This window comes from Microcebus murinus, chromosome 8, assembly GCF_040939455.1.
Source record: "Microcebus murinus isolate Inina chromosome 8, M.murinus_Inina_mat1.0, whole genome shotgun sequence".
Classification (NCBI taxonomy): domain Eukaryota; kingdom Metazoa; phylum Chordata; class Mammalia; order Primates; family Cheirogaleidae; genus Microcebus; species Microcebus murinus.
This window is the reverse complement of record NC_134111.1, coordinates 101440919-101463149: the sequence shown is the minus strand read 5'-3', so window position 1 is coordinate 101463149 and position 22231 is coordinate 101440919. Positions and strand designations below refer to the sequence as shown.

Below are 22231 nucleotides of genomic sequence, written 5' to 3'. Positions count from 1 at the left end.
GATAACACGGTGAGGTTGCCCAAATTGCTGAGGGGATCACAGGGTGCATCAATTCTATTAAACGAAGAAGGTAAAAAGCCCAGCTCTGCTCTTCACTGGTCAAACAATTTGATAAAGAAAACATACAAAAAAGATGTTTAAATGAACAATTAATCAGGTAAATGCAAATGAAAATAACCTTAAGATATTTTTTCACCTATTGGATTGGTAAAAACCTAAAAAGTTCAAATATAATAAATGTGAGCAAGGATATGAAGTAAAGAGTGCACTTACACATTGCTGGGGGAAGAATTAGTTGTTAATATTTAATGACGTTTAAAATGTGCATGGCACAGCAAGTCTATTTCCTGCATCTTCCCCATGGAAACTCTCACATGGGAGCACAGTGAGGCATACACGAAGATGTTCATTGTAATTTATTTGAATAAAAGTAGGAAGCAAGACTCAGAGACCGAGAAAATATCTGCAATATCTATAATTGCCAAGGAACTAGTATCCAGAATGCAGACAGACAACCCAGTATAAAAGTGGGAAAGAGATTTGAATGGGCAAAAGAGGAAATCCAAATATATAGTCAATGTGTTAGTAATCAGGAAACTACAAAGTAAAATTATGAAATATCATTACATGCTCACCAGGTTAGCAAAATTTTTAAATCTGGCAATGCTAAGTGAAGGTGAGAATGTGAGGCAACAGGAACTCCTTTACAAGGTACAACCACTTTAAATTCTGGAAAATGGATTCTTGGAAAATGTTTCTCATTGTCTTATTAAATGAAAGATATATATAACCTACAACACAGCAACTCCATTCCTAGGTACATAAGCTCAGAAACTCAAGCACATGTGCTTCAGAATTTAAAATGTTTGTTGTAACATTGTCCACAATAGTCAAAAGCTGGATACAACCCAATTTCCATCAACTGTAGAATGGATACATAAAATTGTGGTATAATCACACAATGGGATATTATTCATGAAATATGAACTGAAAATGCATGAACTACAACTTGCAAGAACATGCAACAACACAAATCTCTCAAACATAGGTTAAACAAAAGAAGCAAGACAAAAATAAATACAGTATGATTCTATTTATATGAAGTACCAAAACAGGTAAAACTCATCTATATTCTTTACAGATGCAAAGGTAAGTGGCAAAACTGTAAGGAAAAGCTAGGAAATAATCATCACAGAAGTCAGAGCAGGGATGTAAAGGGGGTAGGATGGAGAACAGGCACCCAGGGCAGATGTCTGGGTGCTGATAGAATGAAGTGTCCCCTGGGGTATAGAACCCAGAGCTTTTGGGGACCTCTCAGCTGTGGTACAAAGTGGAGCGTGGACCTGGACAGACAAGACTCTATGCACCCCGAGCAGATTCCTGAGCCATAAGGGAACAGCTTACCATGGATTCTAGGCTTCTGTTGAATCTTGTTGCCTATCTGTGAATAATAAAGTTACTTTGCTGACGTGTGTGAGTGTTTTGTCTCATTGAACTCATACTCTGGCAGATAGGTTTGTGCAAAACCTCCTGTACAAACCCAGACCCGGGAACTTCCAAATCAAAGAATCTTAGCAGAAATTGAAAAGATATTTAGAGCTGCCCTGGGACTGGTAACTGGTGCATGGTGTTCTTCTCCCAGAAACGGATACCAGTACACGGCACCCTGGTTCACTGTCATTACCAGTCCTGAGATTCCAGAATTCTATGACTTGTCAGATATAAGGAGGTGGGGGTGAGGATGGACCTAAAGTGATAGGGCAGAGACAGGATAGAAAAACTGATTTCCCAAGTCTTCTTATCACAAACTTAGGTCCACCTCCTATCTCCACTCCTACCCTAAGGTTTGAGGAACCCCTAGAAAAAATCTTGCTAAGTCACTGTAAAGCTCTCAGCATCATGCTAGCCTAGATATCCTCATGTACCCAGCCCATGGTGGGACTTCAGTGGTCATTTGCTCTGACCAAGTCTACTGCAGCTAAAAGACCACATAAGGAGTTTGAATGGTAAATACATTTGGGCATTACTCTTATGCAATAGCTTAGATTACAAGAATATTTTTTACAGGGTCACCAGCTTGAACAGTTCCAAAGGGCATAGAGCTATCTATCTACATAGCTCTGGGCTTTGGGCACATCTTTGAGGTTATGCAACACAGCAGCCCTGGTCCTCTTGCTTTCTCAACTCCACCTTCCCTTCTGTCAGGGCAAGCTTCATGGATGTGCACCTATGCAGTCACACTGCACCCCACATTTAGGAGGGCCTGATTGCTTTCCTCCTAAGATCAGGAACAAGAAAAGGATGTCCTCTCTTTTCCACTTGTAGTCAATATTGTACTAGAGGTTCTAGCCAAGGAAATTGGCAGGAAAAGAAAATAAAGGTCATCCAGATTGAAAAGGAAGAAGTAAAGCTACCTCTATTTCTAGATGAGATGATTTTTTAGGTAAAAAAATTCTAAGAAATCACTTTTAAAAAACCCATTAGAACAAATAAAATAGTTCATCAAGGTTGCAGGGTATAAGATCAATATACAAAAGTTTTATTTCTACACACTAGCAATGAACAATCCAAAATTGAAATTCAGAAAACAATTCCATTTAAAATAGCATCAAAAAGGAAGAAAATATTTAAGAATAGATTTAATTTTTTTAAGTGTGAGACTTGACACTGAAAAGTAATATATATATATATAAACATATTAAAGAAGACCTAAATAAACAGAAAGATTTCCCACATTCACCAATCAGAAGGTTTACTCCTATTCAGATGGCAATATTTCTCAAACCGATCTACATAGTCAACACACTCTCTATCAAAATTCCAATTGGTAAGTGAGTGGATTTGCTGTAACAAAGACAGAGCTGAACTCCCTAAGATACTGGCCAATCAGCGTTTAGGATTGTCAGGGAAACCCGGAAGGGAAAGGGGGGAGCTGGTTCTGTGGTCACATGCCCAGGGGTCCAGTGGGAGGAGCCATTGCCCAGCGGCCTGCTGGCGCTTCCTGTTTCCGGTTTCCGGAGAGGAGCACCGCGAGGCGCAAGGCGGAACGCTGGCCGCTGACGCGAGCTCTGGGACCGGGTCCTGCAGCTGGCTGGCCCAGTCTCCCAGCCCCAGACAGACATCCCTCGGGGGACCCTGAGCTTTGGCTCCTCCATTTGCCGGCGCCACGTGAGTGTGAGGGGCGTGGTGGAGGAGGCGGGCTGGGCTGCTCTCACACCGCGGCGGCATCTGTGACAGGAACCGAAATTACTAATTTTGGTTAGCCCTGGTTCTAGCCAGAGATCGGGCTAAGGAGCCGCAGGGCAGAATGGAGGCAGAGGCGTGAGGGCGACGAGTTATGGGGTCCTGAAAGGAGTGAGGGAGAAAGGACTTCCGAGACCAGAAAGGGAGTTTACGATATTTGGAAGGCAGGGAAAGGTAGGTAGGGAAGGTCCCTAGGTATGGAGTCCATGTGAGGTGTTACTGGATTTACTTGTAGAAAGAATTTTGGCCTGCATTAGGTAGGGAGATAAAATGGCATCATTTGGAGAAGGTATGGATATAAGCAGTTGGAAAGTGAGGACACTACATAGAGCGAGGTTTTCTAGAACCCTGGAAGAGGTTTGAGGGGGATGCAAGTACTGCGTGATGAATAGTGGCTAATAGAGGAATTATCTTGTGTTCCTTGTTGTAGGGAGCTTCCACTATTGGGACATAGAGCTACTTACTTCTCTGAGGCTACTTCTCTCTTGAGTTTTTTCAACGTTGGGCCATTTCACCAATTAATTAGGGCTGCTCTTCTAAACTTAGGCTGCTGGAGATAAGAATAAGGGCTCTTACATCAGAAATAAGCCAGTGGGAAGAAAGTGGAGTTTCCACTGAAAAATGGAAAATGACTAGGCCTAGTCTTGAGTCTTGATGGTGAAGTGAGTGCTACAGAGTCCCAGTGGTTCAAATTGCTTCCCAATTCCTGGCTTAGTCCGTGGCAATCCCAATAAATAAGAATTTTTTAGCATTGTCAAATAGAGCTGTCATTATAGAATGAGAAAATTAAAGGGGATTTTTCAAGATCATTAAATTCTCCTGTCCAAAGCATCTGGAGATTCTAATTGTAGTATGTTAAAAGAGACTGCCCAGCCCTTGCATTTTATACTCTTCCTGATTGTTGCACCCCCTTTCTTTATCAGAAGTTTGACAGCAAATATCTTTATGCCATGAATCGTCCGAGTTGCCCCACTAATTTCACACGTTTAATATTTGTATAATCTAGGGCAAGTAATGTTAAGTTATTCTATAAGCATCAGTTTCCTCCTCTTTAAAATGGGAAAAATTATACCTAACTTTTCTGAGTTGTGAAGATTAACAGACATAGTCTAGGTAAAGTATCCAGAGCATATAATATAAAAAATATAAAAAAAGAAAAAAAATTCCAATTGGTGATTTTGCAGAAAGAAAATGATCCTAAAATTCATATGGAAATTCAAGGTAGCCAGAACAATTTTGAGAAGGAATAACAAGTTCGGAGGATTAACACTTCCCAATTTCAAACTTAATATGATATAAAGCTACAGTAATCAAGATAGTGTGGTCCTAGCATAAAGACAGACATATAGATCAATGGAATAGAATTAGGAGTCCAGGAATAAGCCCTTACATTTACAGTCATGGTTTTCCACAAAGGTCACAAGACATTCAGAAGGGAAAGAATAGTCTTTTTAACAAATGGTACCAATACAGCTAGATATTCATAGGTTAAAAAAAATGAAGTTAGACCCTTACACCATACACAGAAATTAACTCAAAGTGGATCATAGACCTAAATATAAGAGTCAAAACTATAAAACTGGCCGGGCGCTGTGGCTCACGCCTGTAATCCTAGCTCTTGAGGCCGAGGCGGGCGGATTGCTCAAGGTCAGGAGTTCAAAACCAGCCTGAGCAAGAGCGAGACCCTGTCTCTACTATAAACAGAAAGAAATTAATTGGCCAACTGATATATATATAAAAAAAATTAGCCGGGCATAGTGGCGCATGCCTGTAGTCCCAGCTACTCGGGAGGCCGAGGCAGAAGGATTGCTTGAGGCCAGGAGTTTGAGGTTGCTGTGAGCTAGGCTGACGCCATGGCACTCACTCTAGCCTGGACAACAAAGTGAGACTCTGTCTCAAAAAAAAAAAAAAAAAAAAAAAAAAAAAAAAAAACTATAAAACTCTCAAAAGAAAACATGGGAATAAATATTCTTGGCCCTGGATTTGGCAATGTTTTTATTAAACTGACACCAGGATTACAAGCAATGAGAAAAAAAAATAGATTAGTTGTACTTGATCAAAATTTTAAAACTTTTGTGCTTCAAAAACACCATCAAGAAAGTGAAAAAAAACCCAACAAAATAGGAGAAAAAATATATATCATATATCTGATAATGGACTTATATCTAGAATGTATATGGAACTCTTACAACTCAACAACAAAAAACCCAATTTAAAAATGTACAAAGGTCTCGAATAGACATTTCACCAAAGAAGGTATAGAAATGGCCAATAAGAACATGAAAAGATGTAGAACATCAGTCTTCATTAGGGAAGTGGGAATAAAAACAAGATGGCACTTCATACCTACTAGGATGGCTATAATTTTTAAAATCAAAACTGAAAAGGTGTTGGCAAAAATGGGGAACCCTCATACATGCTGGTGGTAATGTAAAATGGTACAGCCACTGTAAAAAGAAGTTTGTTGGTTCCTCTATAATTTAAACATAGATTACCCTATAACCCAAAAATTCCACTCCTGGGCATATACTCAAAAAAACTGAAAATGTGTTCAAATAAAAACTTGTATACAAATAGCAACACTATTCACAATAGCCAAAAAGTGGAAACCCAAATGTCCATTGACTGATGAGGTAATAAACAAAATGTGTATCCATACAATGGAATATTGGTATTATTCAGCTATAGAAAGGAATGAGGTACTGATACATGCTACAACATGGATGAACCTGAAAACATCGTAAGAAGGCAGATGCAAAAAAATCCATATTGTATAATTCTTCTATATGAAATATCCAGAATAGGCAAATCCACAGAGAAAGGAAGCAGATTGATGGTTGCCCAGCAACAGGGCAGGAGAGAATAAGTAGTGACTGCTCTCTGTACCTGGGTTTCTTTTGTGGGTGATGAAATGTTCTGGAACTAGACGGTGGTAACAGTACACAAAGTAAGTAGCTCACTTTAAAATGGTAAAGTTTATTTTATACATATTTTATCACAGTAAAAGAAAATGGTACAGCCACTTTGAAAAATAATCTAGCAGTTTCTCAAAGGATTAAACATACAGTTACCATACAACCCAGCAATACCACCACTAGGTAGATACCCATGAAAATTGAGAACGTATGTCCACGCAAAATTTATGCGCTAATGTTCACACACAATAGCTAAAACAACCCAAATGTCCATCAACTTATGAGTAGATATACAAAGTGTGGTATAAGCCTACAATGGAATACTATTTGGCAATAAAAAGTTATGCTACAATATGGATGAACCTTGAAAACCCTATGCTCAGGGAATAAAAGCTTGTCACATACTGTGTGATTCCATTTCAATGGAATGGAATCCATAGAATAGGCAAATCCACAGAGACAGAAAGGAGATTAGTGGTGGCCAGGGGCTGGAGGAAGGAGGGAATGAAGAGTGATTGTTAATAGTTATGGGGCATCTTTTTTTTTAACCCACTTAATCTCATTCTCTTAGAGTTATCTAAATTATTAATCAGCCAGGTTTCTAGTCTTTTTGATACTCATGTTGAATACTTTTTCTTTAACCTTGATTCACTCTAGCATTTAGCCACTCTTTAGATATTTACTTATTAACAGAAAATCTGCTGCGAAATCTTCTGTGTGTTTGATTATCTCCAAGATAACCAGTCATAAAGATAAACACATGATTTTGAAAGAGAGGCAGAACATTAAAGGCATTGTAGACATTAGTAGTCGTGCCTTTTTTTTTTATGTAAGAATGATATGGCATTTTCTTCTTATTATTATTTCAGGGTATTATAAGGGCACAAACATTTTGGTTACATTTTATGTCTTTGCCTCTCCCTAACGAGGGTTAGAGGCATGACTTGGCATTTTGGAGTTTTGTTTCCCTGACTTTCCTGGAGTCAAACTTCAGCTCAACCAAGAAATGTTGAGGTTTCAGCCTGAATGGGCATTACCTGTAAAGACGCCTGCAGGGAGACAAAGGTGAGCTCAGAGGGTGGGCAAAGCATCCTGCTGGGGGCCTTGCTAGGTAGAAGTCACTGGCGCTCACTTGGAATTTATTTAGATCAGAGTTTCTTGATTTCAGCACTATTGCATTTTGAGCCAGATTAATTCTTTGTTGGGAGTGGGTGAGTTGGATATTTCTTATGCACTGTACGACCTCATACAGCATCAGACCATTTTGACATTATGAAAAAAATGTGCCCTCAGCCCTGGCCTCTACTTACTAGATGACAGTAACATCCCTCCAACTATACATCAAAATGTCTTCAGACACTTTCACCCAGGGGAGAAAAAGTGACCCCATTTGAGAACCATCATTTAAATAATTGTGGAACATAAGAAAAGGAAACTTGGGAACAGAAGAACTAGTCCTTAGGAATTGGGATCTGATTTTCTAGGAAAATGCATCCCAAAGACTATTACAAGAAATCCGTGTTGTTTTTCTCTCCTTGCAGAACATTTTAGCCTGTTTGAGTTAGGGTCCAAGGAAGAGTGGTGGGGGCTATAGTTTCCCCTGGCAGTCTATAGAGCACTTTCACATGCACCCTTGGATCCTCCAACAACACTGTGAGAGGCAAGGAAGATGTTACCAGCCTCATTTTTAGCTGAGGAAGCTGAAGTCCAAGGCCAGGTGGGTGAGAGGAAGCTGCTCAGATTGCTGACTCCTCGGTTCACCTTCCTTTCTTCCTTTTGTGTTGCTGCCACTTTCCAGGTCACATATCATGGCAAAAACATACTGGGCAAATACATGACATTGAGGTGGAAGGGTGACAAGGGAGTGAGCTCTCCTTCCACCTTTGCCGGCTGCAGCAGCCTGTGGCCTCAGGAGTTCACTCAACCCGCCTGCAAGCCTGAGTTTCCCCTTTCAAGTGAGAATCCTCCATCCTATCATTCTAGCATAAAGTAGCACTATCTCATTGGAGTTGCATTTAGTTTTAGGGTTCTCCCACGAACTTGATCTCACCCAACCCTACCATGATTTCCTAAGTGTTGCCATTTTATAGATGGAGACATGAGCACTCAGGAGTCAGCTACCACTTGCCCAGCCACACAGCTGGATTCGAATCCAAGCCTGTAGCTCTTACCCTGTGCTCTTGTTCTCCTGATATCCTGGGGGCAAAGGGATCCCTGGAGCCAGCAGGGGAGCTTCCCCAGGGATGAGCTCTCATTCTGTTCCCTCCTACAGACCAGGCTGGACAGGGAAAATGTGATCATTCCCGGAGCCAGAGCTCTGGCCATGACCTGGCTTCAAGATCTGCAGCCTGTCCTTTCAAGGGTTTGAGCAGTTGCAAATGGAAAATACTAGGATTTACCTCTGACTTCCTTCGTTCTAAGACAAACCCTCCAAAGGGCCTTTTAATAATGAAATGTGAAGCTAAATTCTCTTCTAAAACAGAGATATTTGAGACCTGAGCCTCCCAATACAAAAAGGGGTTAGCCATGGGATGGACAGCTCTCAACCAAGAAGCAATAAAGGACAACATGAAGAGCACTTTAGCATCTGGCTGGATCCAAGCCCTTATAGGCAGAAGGAAGGGCTTAAAAACAAAGGCTCTTGTTTCATGCACACCATGTGAGATTCTAGGGAAGAAGTGAGGACCAGAGAGGTACCTGTGAGAATCTGTTTGGGGGCAGGTGGTAAGGTACACAGGGCTGGAGAGGAGGCATGCGCAGGACTGGTGTAAGTGGTTTCACAACATCTGGGGCTGCCTTGTGGCCCAGCCTCCTACTCATTCTCACAGCTGGAACCACCAGCCTGATGGCAAAAGGGCTTCTCTAAGGGCCAACTTGGACAGAAACAACCAAGGCAGCCCTCTGAGGTGTCTAAGTCCCTCCTTGGGCAGAGGAGACAGGTAAGACTTTGGTCAAAGTCAAACTAACCTGGACGTTAATGGGAAGCAATCGCACTGTACTCTTCCACACAGGTGAGGCTGGGATCCCAGAAAGGGCACACTTTCTTTGATTGCAAATCATAGCATTATGCAAGGAATGTTCACCAAATTATGGTTTCCAAAAGGCTTTGCACATTTTTTTTTCAAGAAATGTATGAGTATTTGTTTTATAATTAGGCCAGTGGTTATCTATATAACATGGTTACTAATTTGACAGGGGAAATTGAACTTCAGTGTTTATCACAAAAAAATGCCTACATCAAAAAAGTAGAAAAATTGTAAACAAGTGACCTAACAATGTACCTCAAGGAACTAGAAAAGCAAGAGCAAACCAAACCCAGAATTAGTAGAAGGAAAGAAATGAAAAGGTCAGAGTAGAAACAAATTAACTGGAGACTAAATTAATAATTCAGAAAAGTTGGTTTTTTAAAAAGATAAACAAAATTGACAAACCTTTAGCTAGAGTAACCAACAAAGAAAAAAGATCCAAAAAAATAAAATCAGAAGTGAAAGAGAAAACATTAACAACTGATGCCACAGAAATATGAAGGATCATTAGAGACTATTATGAACAACTATACCTCCAACAAAATGGGAAACCTAGAAGAAATGGATAAATTCCTTGATACTTACAAACTACCAAGATTGAGCCATGAAGAAATAGACAACCTAAACAGGCCAATAACAAATAATGAGATCAAAGCAGTAATGAAATGTTTCCCATCAAGCAAAAGCCTACGACCTGATGACTTCACTGCTGAATTCTACCAAACATTTAAAAAGACAAAAAATTAATTCTTCCAAAATCATCCTACAAGGCCAGCATCACCCTAACACCAAAACCAGGCAAGGACACAACAAACAAAAAGCAAACTGTAGGCCAATATCATTGATGAACATAGATGCAAAACTCCTGAACAAAATACTAGCAAATCAAACCTAAAAACACATTGAAAAGATCATTCAACACAATCAAGTGGGATTTATCACAGGGATGCAAGAATGATTCAACACACATGAATCAATAAACTTCATACATCACACTGACAGAATCAAGGGGAAAATCCTATGATCATTTCACAGATACTAAAAAGAAATACAACAAAGTTCAACATGCTTTTCTGATAAAATTATCAACAAAATGGCTATAGAAGGAACATAGCTCAGTAGAGGACATATATGACAAATCCACAGCTAACATCATACTGAATTGGGTAAAATTGAAAGCCATTCCTCTAAGCTCTGTAAAATACAAGAATGCCTTCTTTCATAACTTTTATTCAATATAGTACTAGAAATCCCACCCAGAGCAATGAGGCCACAGAAGGAAATAAAGGGCATACAGATTGGAAAGCAATAAGTCAAATTAGCCTTGTCTGAAGACAACATGATCTTATTCTTAGACAAACATAAAGACACCACCAAAAAAACTGTTATAATTGACAAACGAATTCAAGAATGTTGCAGAATATGAAATCAGCACATAAAAATCAGTAGCATTTATATGTGTCAACAGCTAACAAACTTAAAAGAAAATCAAGAAAACAATTCCATTTACAAAAGCTACAAAATATATCTAAGAATAAATTTAACAGAGAACTCAAAGATCTCTGCATGGAAAACTATAAAACACTGACTAACAACATTGAAGAGAATGCAAAAAAAAAAAAATTGGAAAAATAGCTCTTGCTCATGGATTGGAAGAATTAATGTTATTAAACTGTGAATGCTACTCAAAGAGATCTACAAGTCCAGTGCAATCCCTATAAAAATACAAGTGGCATTCTTCACAGGCATAGAAAAAAATCCTAAAATTTGAATGAAATCACAAAAGATCCAAAATAACCAAAGCAATCCTGAGCAAAGAGAATAAAGATAGAGATATCATACTACCTGGCTTCAAAATATACTACAAATCCATAGTAACCAAAAAAGGATGGTACTGGTATGAAAACAAACACACAGAACAATGGAGCAGATAGAAACCCCTGAAAGAAATTCACACATTTACAGTCAACTCATTCTTAACAAAGGCACAACAAATATATATTAGGGAATGGAGAGTCTCTTCAACAGATGGTGCTGGGAAAACTGAATAACCATATGCAGAAAATGAAGCTAGACCCCTGTCTCTCACCAAATACAAAAATTAAATCAAAATGGATTAAAGGTTTAAATCTGAGACCTGAAACTATGAAACTACTAGAAGAAAACATTGGGGAAATGCTTTAGGTCATTGGTCTAGACAATTGCTTTTTGGATAAAACTTCAAACGCACAGGCAACAAAAGCAAAAATAGAGAAACGGGAATGCATCAAGCTAAAAAGCTTCTGCACAGCAAAGGAAACAGTCAACAAAGTGAAGACACGACCTACAGAATGGGAGAAAATATTTGCAAACTACACATCCAACAAGGGATTAATAACCAGAAGATATAAGGAACTCAAACAACTCTATAGAAAAAAACCAAATAATCTGATTTAACAATTGGCCAGAGACCTGGACATAGTTTGGATGTTTGTCCCCTTTAAATCTCATATTGAAATTTGATCCCCAGTGTTGGACGTGAGAGGTGCTTGAGTCATGGGGACGGATCCCTCATGAATGACTTGGTGCCCTCCCTGAAGTAATGAGTGAGTTCTCACTCTGTCAGTTCAGGAGAGCTGGTTATTTAAAAGAGCCTGCAGCCACCGCCTCTCTCTACTAGTCCCTGTTAACCGTGTGACACGCCCGCTTCCCCTTCCCCTTCTGCCATGGTAGGAAGCTCCCCGAAGCCCTCACCTGAAGCACGTGCTGGCAACATGCCTCTTGTACAGCCGGTAGGACCACAAATGTAGGCCTAAGGCAGGAAAGGAAGGTCAAGAAAGCGGGAGTGCTGCCATTTTGACTGGCAAGACTCTAACCACCCCAAACAAGGAAGTCACTAGTACAATACAGGCCTGAACCACCCAAGGGTGGATGAATTCCTAAACTGGATGCATCAGGAACTGTGCTTACCTTTCTGTGACAGCAGTTTATGGTTAACCTTTATGGCCTGATCTCAAGACAAGGCTGGTCATATATGGGGTTTATGAACATTTAGAAACATTACAGTTAGGCTGGGCATGTTGGCTCACACCTGTAATCTGCACTCAGGCCAAGGCAACCGGGTCACTTGAGGACAGGAGTTTTAGGACAGCCTCAACAACACCAAGACTCCATCTCTATTTAAAATAGAGAAAGCCAGGAATGGTGGTATACCCCTGTAGTCTCAGTTACTCGGGAGGCTGAGGTAGGAGGATCACTTGATCCCAGGAGTTTGAGGTTGTTATGAGCTAGGTAGACACCACAGCACTCTAGCCTGGGCAACAGGTGAGACTCTGACTAAATAAATAAATAAACCGTTACCATTGCCCCATAAAGTGTCTCACTTCTGCTCAAGAAAGGATCCCTACTTTGTGGAATAAGAGCTGTTGTCTGTCTCTCAATAAACTTTTGTGCTAGTTGGCTTGCTCTCAAATTCTTTCTACCACAAAGCTTAGAACTTGCTTGCTGAGTGCATTGGGACACCCCCTGCATCACTATCAGCCAAATAAACCTCTCTTCTTTATAAACTACCCAGTCTCAGATATTACTTTATATCAACACAAAACAGACTAAGACAGACATGAATACACATTTCTTAAAAGAAGACATATAATAAATGGACAAGAGGTATGTGAAAAATGTTCAACATCACTAATCATCAGGAAAATCCAAATTAAAATCACAATTAGATATCGGTTCACTCTATTTAAAATGGCTTTCACCAAAAAGACAAAAAATAACGAATGTTGGCAAGGTTGTGGAGAAAGGGGAATGCCCATACACTGTCATGAGAATGTAAATTAGTACAGCAATTGTGAAAAACACTATAGAGGTTCCTGAAAAAACTAAAACTAGCACTACCATATGATCCAGCATCTCACTACTAGGTATACATCCAAAAGAAAGGAAATCAGTATATTGAAGATATGGCTTCACTCCCATGTTTAACATAACACTATTCACAATAGACAAGACAGAGAATCAAACTAAGTGCCTGTCAGCAGATGAATGGATAAAGAAAACATGGTACTGTGATAGCATGGAATGTATATTTGGTCTTCGGCTGCGTTTCCTGGCATACAACTCCCCAAATCCTTAGAAACTCCACAGTGATATATTTGTTATGCCAATCAGTTGGCAGATGGCTGGAAACCCCTTGGTAACTTTGGGATGGGGCTAGTCACTAGAAAGACCAAGGCTCGGTTAGAGTTGGAAATTTCAGTCCCCTCCCAAAACACCCACCCATAATCTCCGCAATCTCCAGGGAGAGAACGGGGGGCTGCAGGTTAACTTGATCACCAATGACCAGTCGTTAATCAGTCTTGCCTGTGTAACAAAGCTTCCATAGAACCCCAAAAGGACAGGGTTTAGGGAGTTTCCAGAGAGCTGAACGTGTGGAGGTTCCCAAAGGCTGCTATGCCAGAGAAGGCTGGGAAGCTCCACACCCCTGCCCACATAACTGTCCCTATGCATCTCTTCATGTGTATCCTTTGTAATATCCTTCATACAAAATTGCTAACCCTAAGTTTCACTGAGTTCTGTGAGCACTCTGACAAATTAATCAAACTTAAAGAGGGAGTTATGCAAACCCCAACTTGAAGCCAGTCAGTCAGAATTTCCAGAGCCCCAGACTTGTAACTGATGGGGCGAGGGGCCCAGTCTTGGGCCCTGAGCCCTCAACCTGTGGGATCTGACACTGTCTCCAAGTAAATAGCGTCAGAACGAAATTACAGGACACCCAGTTGGTATCTGCTGCAGAATTGCTTGCTTGCTGCTGTGTGGGAAAAGAAACACACATATTCAGTCACAGAAGTATTCTGTGTTAGTGGTTGTTGTTGAGGGAGAGAATAGAAAAAACACTTTGAGGGTTTCTTCCTCACTAAGAAAAGGAACATATGCATAAGGGAATATTATTCAGCCATTGAAAAGAAAGAAAGTTTGTCATTTGTAGCAGCAAAGATGGTGCTAGAAGACATTATACTATGTGCAATAAGCAAGGCACAGAAAGACAAAGACCACTGGAACCTCAGTGCTACGTGGGAGCTAAGGAAGCATATCTCGTGCAGGTAGAGAGTTGATTGGTAGTTACGAGGGGCCAAGAAAAGTTGTGGGGAGGGAAGGATGAACATTTGGGCAGATTTGGCTCCCTGGCTATAGTTTACTGACCCCTGGCTTTGGGGCCAGGGACAAAGCATGGGATAAATTGGGAGAATGGGTTATGACCTAGACCTGTCCCCTTGGTCAAACCTTCATCTCTATTTGCATTGAGACCTTCATGCAATAATCTTGTGACTGTCCTCAGATTGCCCAACCAAACATATCTCATTTGTTGCCAAGCATGAACCCTGTCTGCATTCAAAGTCCTCTGCAAGACCTCACCCTCAGATCTCCTAATATGTCCCTGCTACTCCAAGCCCAGCATTCTCTTCCTGGCACCTTTCTTCAGGCAGTCCTCCAGGTGGCAGTTGGCTCGTGCAAGGAATGACAGAGCCTAGAAGAATAGTGTCCACCCATGAAGAAAGAGGGCAATGCAAAAGAATTAAATCCACCAACCTGAGGCAGGTCCCTCCTGCCTTTGCAGTGGATGCCTCCAACAAGGACCATGTTGGGCATGACTGGCCTGGGGTAATCAAACACAAAGTCGTATCTTAACAGCCAGATAGAGCCCTTCTGATATAAGGCGGGTAAGTGCACATCTCTCTTGAGGACGTCTGATGCGAGCTCTTCATACTTTGAATACAGACAATAAAATAGAGCAGGCTCCAACAAATGAACAAGGAAGTTGATCATCCGTTGGGGAAAAGTCATCTGGTCGGAAAAGCTTGTGTAGCACCTGGGTATATAGGACACAGGGCTTGGAGTTCTACTGAACACGTGCTCCAGGGAACATGGGAAGCCCCTGAAGAAGTACACGGAGGGTAGGCCCAGGTACTCGGCCAGGATCACGCCACAGGGTAAGGCCGGGTCTGTGAAAAGAACATCGAACTTGCTCTCCTTGAGGAAGTTCAGGGTGGCATGGTCCTTCAGGAGGCTCTGGCAGTTGATGAACCACATGTCAATGACAACCATGACATTCCTGTACTCCACCAGAGGAGTCATCAAGTATGATCTCTCAGCAAACATACTGTTTCCGAAGGAACGAAAACGGTTCTTGAGCTCCTCTTCATCGTAAGGCACTGGATAGAGTTTCCTCAAGTAGTATTTGGATTCTTTAAAAAGCAAATTGACTTCTGGTGCCAGGACCACAATCTCATGCCCCCTGGCACTGAGACTCTCAGCTACATCCTTTACACTAAGCCAGTGGCTTCCGTCCAGAGGGACCATCAGCACTTTGTCACCTACAACCATTCCCCAAAGTGCTAAGAAGAAAACTCCCACAGAAACTCTGTGAAATGCAGGATGAAGTTGAAGAGAGGCCATTCTGGAAGGAGGCAAGGTGAAAACAGTACTGTCTACCCACCAAGAAGCTAGTAGTGCTCTTCATAGATCTCACCCTGGCTCTGAATCTTACCCTTTATTATGAAAAAGCCTAAATTAATATTTAACCAGCTTTAAGCACACAGCTAACCTAGAACAACCCTGTGCCTTATAAAGTTTTTGACCTGGTAGATTTTTCTCTTCATCTCCAACAGTCTGTCTCTCACACTCCAAAGAGTCACAGCAACACTTTGAGGACAATTTAGACAGACCCCTGGATCCTCCTACCCCCGTCATCCCTCTACTCCAAACTATCTGGATTCCTCATCGTCGGTGATGTCTACGGTGTGTGGGAATTTCCTTACACATTGACCGATTCCCTAACCCAGCTGGCTGTCCTACATATCAGTTCAGTCTGTCAGTAAACAGAGTTAGGCCAGACCCCGCGGGTTCAGGGCTCAGTCCCACCCAAGACTGCTCCCACATCAGACACCAATCCCAAGTAGCAGGTCCCGAGGTTACACCCACTTCTGTCTCACTGGGCAGCAAATCAAAGGTTCCCACATCTCCCTCTAGGGTTTGAGCCGTAGCTGGAATGGCTCACGGAACTAAAGAAAACAGTTTATTTGCTAGGTGACTGGTTTATGACAAAGGCTATTACAGAGGATACAGATGAGCAGCCAGAGGGAGAAGCACGGATGGCAAGATATGGGGACACGAGGACAGAGCTCCCATGCCCTCTCCTGGACACCACTCTCCATGCCTTCAGAAACCTGGAAACTCTACAAAGTCCATGGAAAGGAAAACGAACATCTCAGGACCACCCCCACAACTCCTCATGCAAAAGGGAAGGTCAAGCCTGGAGGCTGAGTCATGCAAGGAGACCCCCTCTGAATGAATAGCTGTCACCAACACTAAGCGTCAGCCAGATCCCATAGCAAGGGACAAGGACTCAGGCACTCGCAGAGAACTGCTTCCACAGGTGATTCAGAAGGAAATTCCTTGTTGGCCTCCCATAAACAAGGACATGCCAATCACAGCTTCAGTTCTGCAGTCTAACTCTAGGGCCTAAAACTAAAGCTTCTTCAATCCCACACTGCTAGTGCTGATAGGAAGCTTATCTTCCCGGGTGCAGAAGAGAGACAAGGTATGATCGAGTGCTCTTGCACCTACCCAGGAATATCTGCATAATAGACTGACTCTTCCTGTACTCCCTTTTCCTCTTTGAATATTCACCTTGTTTTTTATAAAATGTAAATGTCCTGGGCCTCACAAGAACGTAGCCATTTGCCTCACTGTCCCTCTTTCCCAGAAAGAGGAATACTTTCTGTATTCCTCTCCCCTGAAATACTGAGTGCCCAAATCCCTCTTGGAAACATGACAGTCACAAATGCATCGGCAGCTTCTGTTTTTCCTGGGCGCATCCTCAGAGTTCGGCTTAATAAACCTCCATTGATTGAGATCTTTGCCTCTGTCAGTTATTTTAGGTTGTCACGTGTCACTTTGGGTTTTTATGTAGGCTTTGTTACATCGTAGGCATGATTTCTTAGTGATCACATCAACTTTCAGTCCCTTTGTCCTCCCCTGTCTCTAATCACAAGGTTGGTTGTCCTGGCCTCCAGCCCCATCCTTAGGCGCTTTTCGCCTCCTTACACGAACTCAGGTGAAATGGCTGTATCACACCTGAATTCCATAACAAAAGATGCTCTGTTCACCTTTATCACTCTGCTCACTTAGGAAATTACAAAGAGTTTAGGAACTCTGGCCAGAAAATGGGAACACAAACTGACATATGTTTCTTATTGCGTATTACAATATCAAAACATGTAATCTGCTATTTGCCTTTAGGAACGTATGATTGAGAAGTGTAAGTCCAGCCACCACGTGGTGAGAGCCCCAGAGCAGGAGCCCGAAAGGCCACTAGCCACTGCTTCAGATAGTGGCCACCCATCAGCCAGGGGAGTGGCCCGTCACCTAAGCTTCAGGTTTCTCAACTGAGACCCAGGGACGGAGGGTCACGTTGGTCCTGCCTACTCAATCACACTGTTGAGAGATGGCACAGAGGATTATGGAAGTGGAAACTAGGCTGTCCTTAAAAGAAGTGGCTCCTTGAATTACTGGAACAGACTTGCCCAGAGCTAGTCACGCACACCTGGACTGGCACAGGAGGCCCTGTCCTATGGCACACCTTTGGCACTGGAGACATGCTGGGGCCTGGGAAAGGACAAGCAGCCTGAGAAACAGGATTAATGGGGCCACCCCAACCCCAAGCAGGGCTGGCCCCAGGAACACAGCCAGGGTGCAAATTCATTGTTCAAGGCACGCAAAGACTTGGCTCAGGTCCAAGCTGGCAGCAGCGTCCAGGGACTCCTCCCCAAGGAGATTGCCAATAGGGTTTCCCAGTTACAATGATCAGAGTCAGGAAGGTGGCAGCATAGTGCCTCTTGTCTATCTAGATAGCAATAAGACCCCAGGAACGTTACAAAGGGGGCACAGTGCAGGTCCACCTCTCTGGAGCAGGTGGGTGCTAGGCAGAATTCCTTCCAAGGACCGGCCATCTGGAGGGAGAATTGCAGACGCAAGCATTCAGAAGTAGGGGGAGGAAGAGGTGCTGGACCTCCACTCTGCTGAGGACCTTGGTCTGGGCCCTTCTAAACAGAGTCTTGCTCTGAAAATCATATGGCTCATGTGTGGCTGCTATTCTTATTCCCTGAAGGCCACAGGGACGCAGATTGGAGGCAGGAGATGAAGGAAAGGACTAAAGGCTCCATACATACCATCACCAGAATGATGCCTTGCAAGTTAAGGTGTTAGAAAACATATCTCTTTTTCTTTATGACGTTCAACTGCACTATATTAAGAATGAAATGTGTGTGTGTGTGTGTGTGTGTGTGTGTGTGTGTGTGTGTGTGTGTGTGTGTGTGTGTTTTCCTGGACACTAGGAGGAGGGATCTAGCCTATCTGTTAGTGACAGTGAATGACCTAAAGAAGAGCTGCCTGGTGGCCCAGGCCTCAGTGATGCTGGGGGACTCAAGGTGTTCGGACATCACCATTTACCTGACAGCCCAGTCAGAGGCCAGCTTTGTCTCAGGGGTTACTGTAGATAGAATGACTGAGGCGTGGGACACACTGCAGACGGGTGGAGGAGGTAGCTCCTAGGACAAAACCAATCTCTGCACAAGGAGCAGATATCCCAAAAAAGGAATGGAGGACGCTTGGCACTTTGAGTAGAGGGAGACCTACAGGTGTGCATGGGGTGACTTCATGTTAGGGCAGGTGACGTTGGGAAAGGCTGATCCTATGGAGGGTTAACCTCTTGGGTGCTCCCTCTCCCACACCCTTGCCCTACCCACAACCCACAGGCAATAGAGCCAGGACCTGCCTACAAAGTCTTCAAGATTTTAAAAATTTACTGAATCCAGAATACTAAAATGTATAAATATTCTATTAAATAGCTATCAAAATCTAACTACATACCAGTGAATCCATAACAGTTCAGCTCATTAGGTTCTATAGACAGTGTATGTGGTGTGGATACTGGGGCAGTGTAATCCACTCGACAGGTGGGGTGGGGGCTGCAGAAGTCAGAGTGCTCTGGGCCCAGACCCCAAATCACCCACAGATGGGACAGGGCAGTGTGGCTTGCCCAGCCAGACATGTCAAGAGGGCTAAGGCTTCCCAAAGGGGCTGTATTAGTTTGGGGGTTGGTCCCAGGAACACAGGAGCAGTCGGGCGGGGCACAGGCCATTAAATAAGCCATGACAAACGGACTACACAGAGAAGACATAAACTCAGACTTCACTTGCCCGTCTCTACTACAGTAAAGAGACACAGGAATGATGGGAGATAATGTGCCACAGTTCCAAACATTAAAGGACTCATGTCCTTTGGCTTCGTGCCGAACCTGCCATCTCCTCTGCTGGGCACACTGCTCCCCAACTGCTCCAGCCTTGCTCCTCCCATCCTGCCAGGCCCCAACCATCACGTCTCTTTGCGCCCTTTAGTGTTCTTTCAAAGATTTTTACAGCTTATAACTGATCATATTCCACTCTATTACACAGGCCAAGCCACGTTCATTTGACTAGGGCCGTGTTCCCAGCACTTGGCCCAGCACACAGACAGTCTCCATGGACATTTGTTCAATGAAGGATCTTTAATATCAAATAATAGGAAACAGCCAGCTGCATGGTACTCTGTAACCAAAGCCACCAAAACCAACTCATGTCTGCTACATACAGGCTGAGAGACCATGTGATGTAAGTCGAAGCCCCCTGGGCACATTGCACTGAGTATGACATCGCAAATCGGCTACAGGCAGGACATTTCCCAAGAAGGTTCTTGTCTTCACAGGCAGGCAGTCAAGTCTAGCAGTTGTTGGGCACACAAGCTCTAAAATCAAAGTGTCAGGGTTCATTGTGTACAGAGGTTCACAGCAGCATGATTTTTTCATCGCGGAAACATGGGAACAACAGAATGTCCAATGAATGGATAAATGATTGTGGTGTATCCGTACAATGGAGTAGAAGTCAGCTATGAAAAGGAATGAAATACTGATTCATGCTACAAACGAAATGTGACACTAAGTGAAAGAAGCCAGTCACAAAGGACCATAAAGGATTCCACTTCTATGAAATGCCCAGAATAAGCACATCCATAAAGACAGAAAGTAAATTTGTGCCCAGGGCTAGGAGAATGGGGACAAAGGGGGAGTGGCTGCCAGTGGGCATGGGGCTTCTGTCTGGGGTGAGGAAAATGATCTAGAATTATAGTGGTGATGGTTGCTCATTTCTCTGATTATTCTAAAGACCCCTGAACTCTACATTTTAAAATGTAAATTTTATAGTATTGAATTACATCTCCATATTTAAAAAAGAATGTCTTGGTTTGAATCTGGCCTCCCCCTTTCCTAGAGCCACGACCTTGGGTAGTCATTCAACCTCTCTGTGCCTCATTTTCACCATCTGCAAAGTAGGCCCATAGATCATACAGAGGTCTGTGTAAGGGCAGCAACTGTCACAGTGGTAAGCAGCCAGTATCTGTTGGCTTCCATTAAATTTAATGTGTGAACTCTCCCTAAGGGGACGGTCCACCCATCTGAAGATTAATTCATGGGAGGTTGCTTCAGGAATAGAATGTTGACATCTGGTCATGTTTTTTTGAAGCGAGCCTGAATGTATGGTTAATATTACTAACTTTGTAGAAATTGGAAATGATTGCGCTAGAAAATACATATCACCACCCAATCACAGCTATTGCTGACTCACGGCCACACGTCAGGCATCTGCACGCACTCTCGTATTTCATCCTGCAGCCTTATATTTGAACTGCTCTGAGTGGTGGGATATTTTCTCCCCATGGCATCTATTTAGAATCTCATGTTCTTACGCAAGGTAATTTGAGTGCATTGAACCACCTCCTAAAGTACTCAAGTGTTGGAACCATGACTCCAGGTACAAGTTCCTATCTTGTTAAATAATTACCGAAACCTTCCCAGTATCAGTCAGGCAGTGAGATGCAGTTTCCCCTTTCACCTCTCTGGGGCAGGGTTCATGCTGAGGAAGTAACACAAAGGAAAGACAAGAGTGGGGAAGGAGCTAGAAAAAGGAATGGAGTGGGGAGGAAAAATAGCATGGGAGCTGGTTAGATAAGAGCTGGACAGATGCATAAAATAAGGCCAGTAACCCCAGGCAAGACAGGATCATGGGGAACCTTGATGGCTGTTTGGGGGGTGGCAGGCCACAGAGCACCCCCTAAACATCTGGAGTGGGCCAAAGAGCATTATGCAAGGAATGTACAGCAAGTTATAGTTTCCAAAAGGCTTTGCACATGTTTTTTCAAGAAATGTATGAGTATTTGTTTTATACTTGGGCTAATAGTTAGCTATATAACATGCTTACTAGTTTGATAGGAGAAATAGAATTTCATCATTTATTAATCTGAATTTCTTGGCTTATTTCTGAAGTTAAAAGTGCTTTTAAAGTTTTATTGGCTTTGTTTTGTATTTACTTTATGTATTGCCCGATTGTGTTATTTACCTAATGAGGAGTGTATTTTTTAAGCTATAACTCGGGGCTTTGTTTCTTAATGATCTGTGATGTATCTTCTTTTTTTAATAATTTATGGAAGTGAAGTCACATGTCATAAATTAACCATTTTAAAATGAACAATTCCATAACATTCAGCAACTTCACAATGTTTCCAAACCACCACCTCTGTCTGGTCCCAAATATTTCTGTCACTCCAAAGTGCACATTCTTTTCATAGTGTTCAAATGATCTGATTATTTGACAAAATAACCTTGATTCTGATCCCTTTAATTTAATTCCTAATAATTATGAGTTGATAATTACATATCATAATACAGAATGCTTTATATTGTGAAATCTTGCGAATATAACTGAGATATGAATAAGTTCAAACACCAGATACAGGTTCACAGTGCTCAAAAAGAACATTCGCTACCATCTGGTTTTTCCATATAACTAAATACAACTCTTTCTGCAAAACTAGGATGTTTACTATCAACATACCAAAAACAATAGTTTTTCTTCTTATGTCAAAGGTTTCTTTGTAATAAGAATAGCTTTAAATAAATAATAAATTATTAAATTA

At 42.2% G+C, this 22231-nt stretch overlaps 1 protein-coding gene across 5 annotated transcripts in view; it reads right to left on the bottom strand.

Annotated features, from left to right (window-relative positions):
• LOC105886128 (UDP-glucuronosyltransferase 1A1) overlaps positions 1–22231 on the bottom strand; it is a 119213-nt gene that overhangs the window by 31824 nt on the left and 65158 nt on the right. Inside the window, exon 1 of one of the 5 annotated variants that reach the window (XM_076006058.1) lies at positions 14756–16705. The exons of the other annotated variants lie outside the window; for them this stretch is intronic. Coding sequence (XP_075862173.1) covers positions 14756–15622 — 867 coding nt within the window. The 5' untranslated portion in view covers positions 15623–16705. Of the gene's footprint in view, positions 1–14755; positions 16706–22231 lie in introns of those variants that run through there. 5 annotated transcript variants of the gene reach the window in all.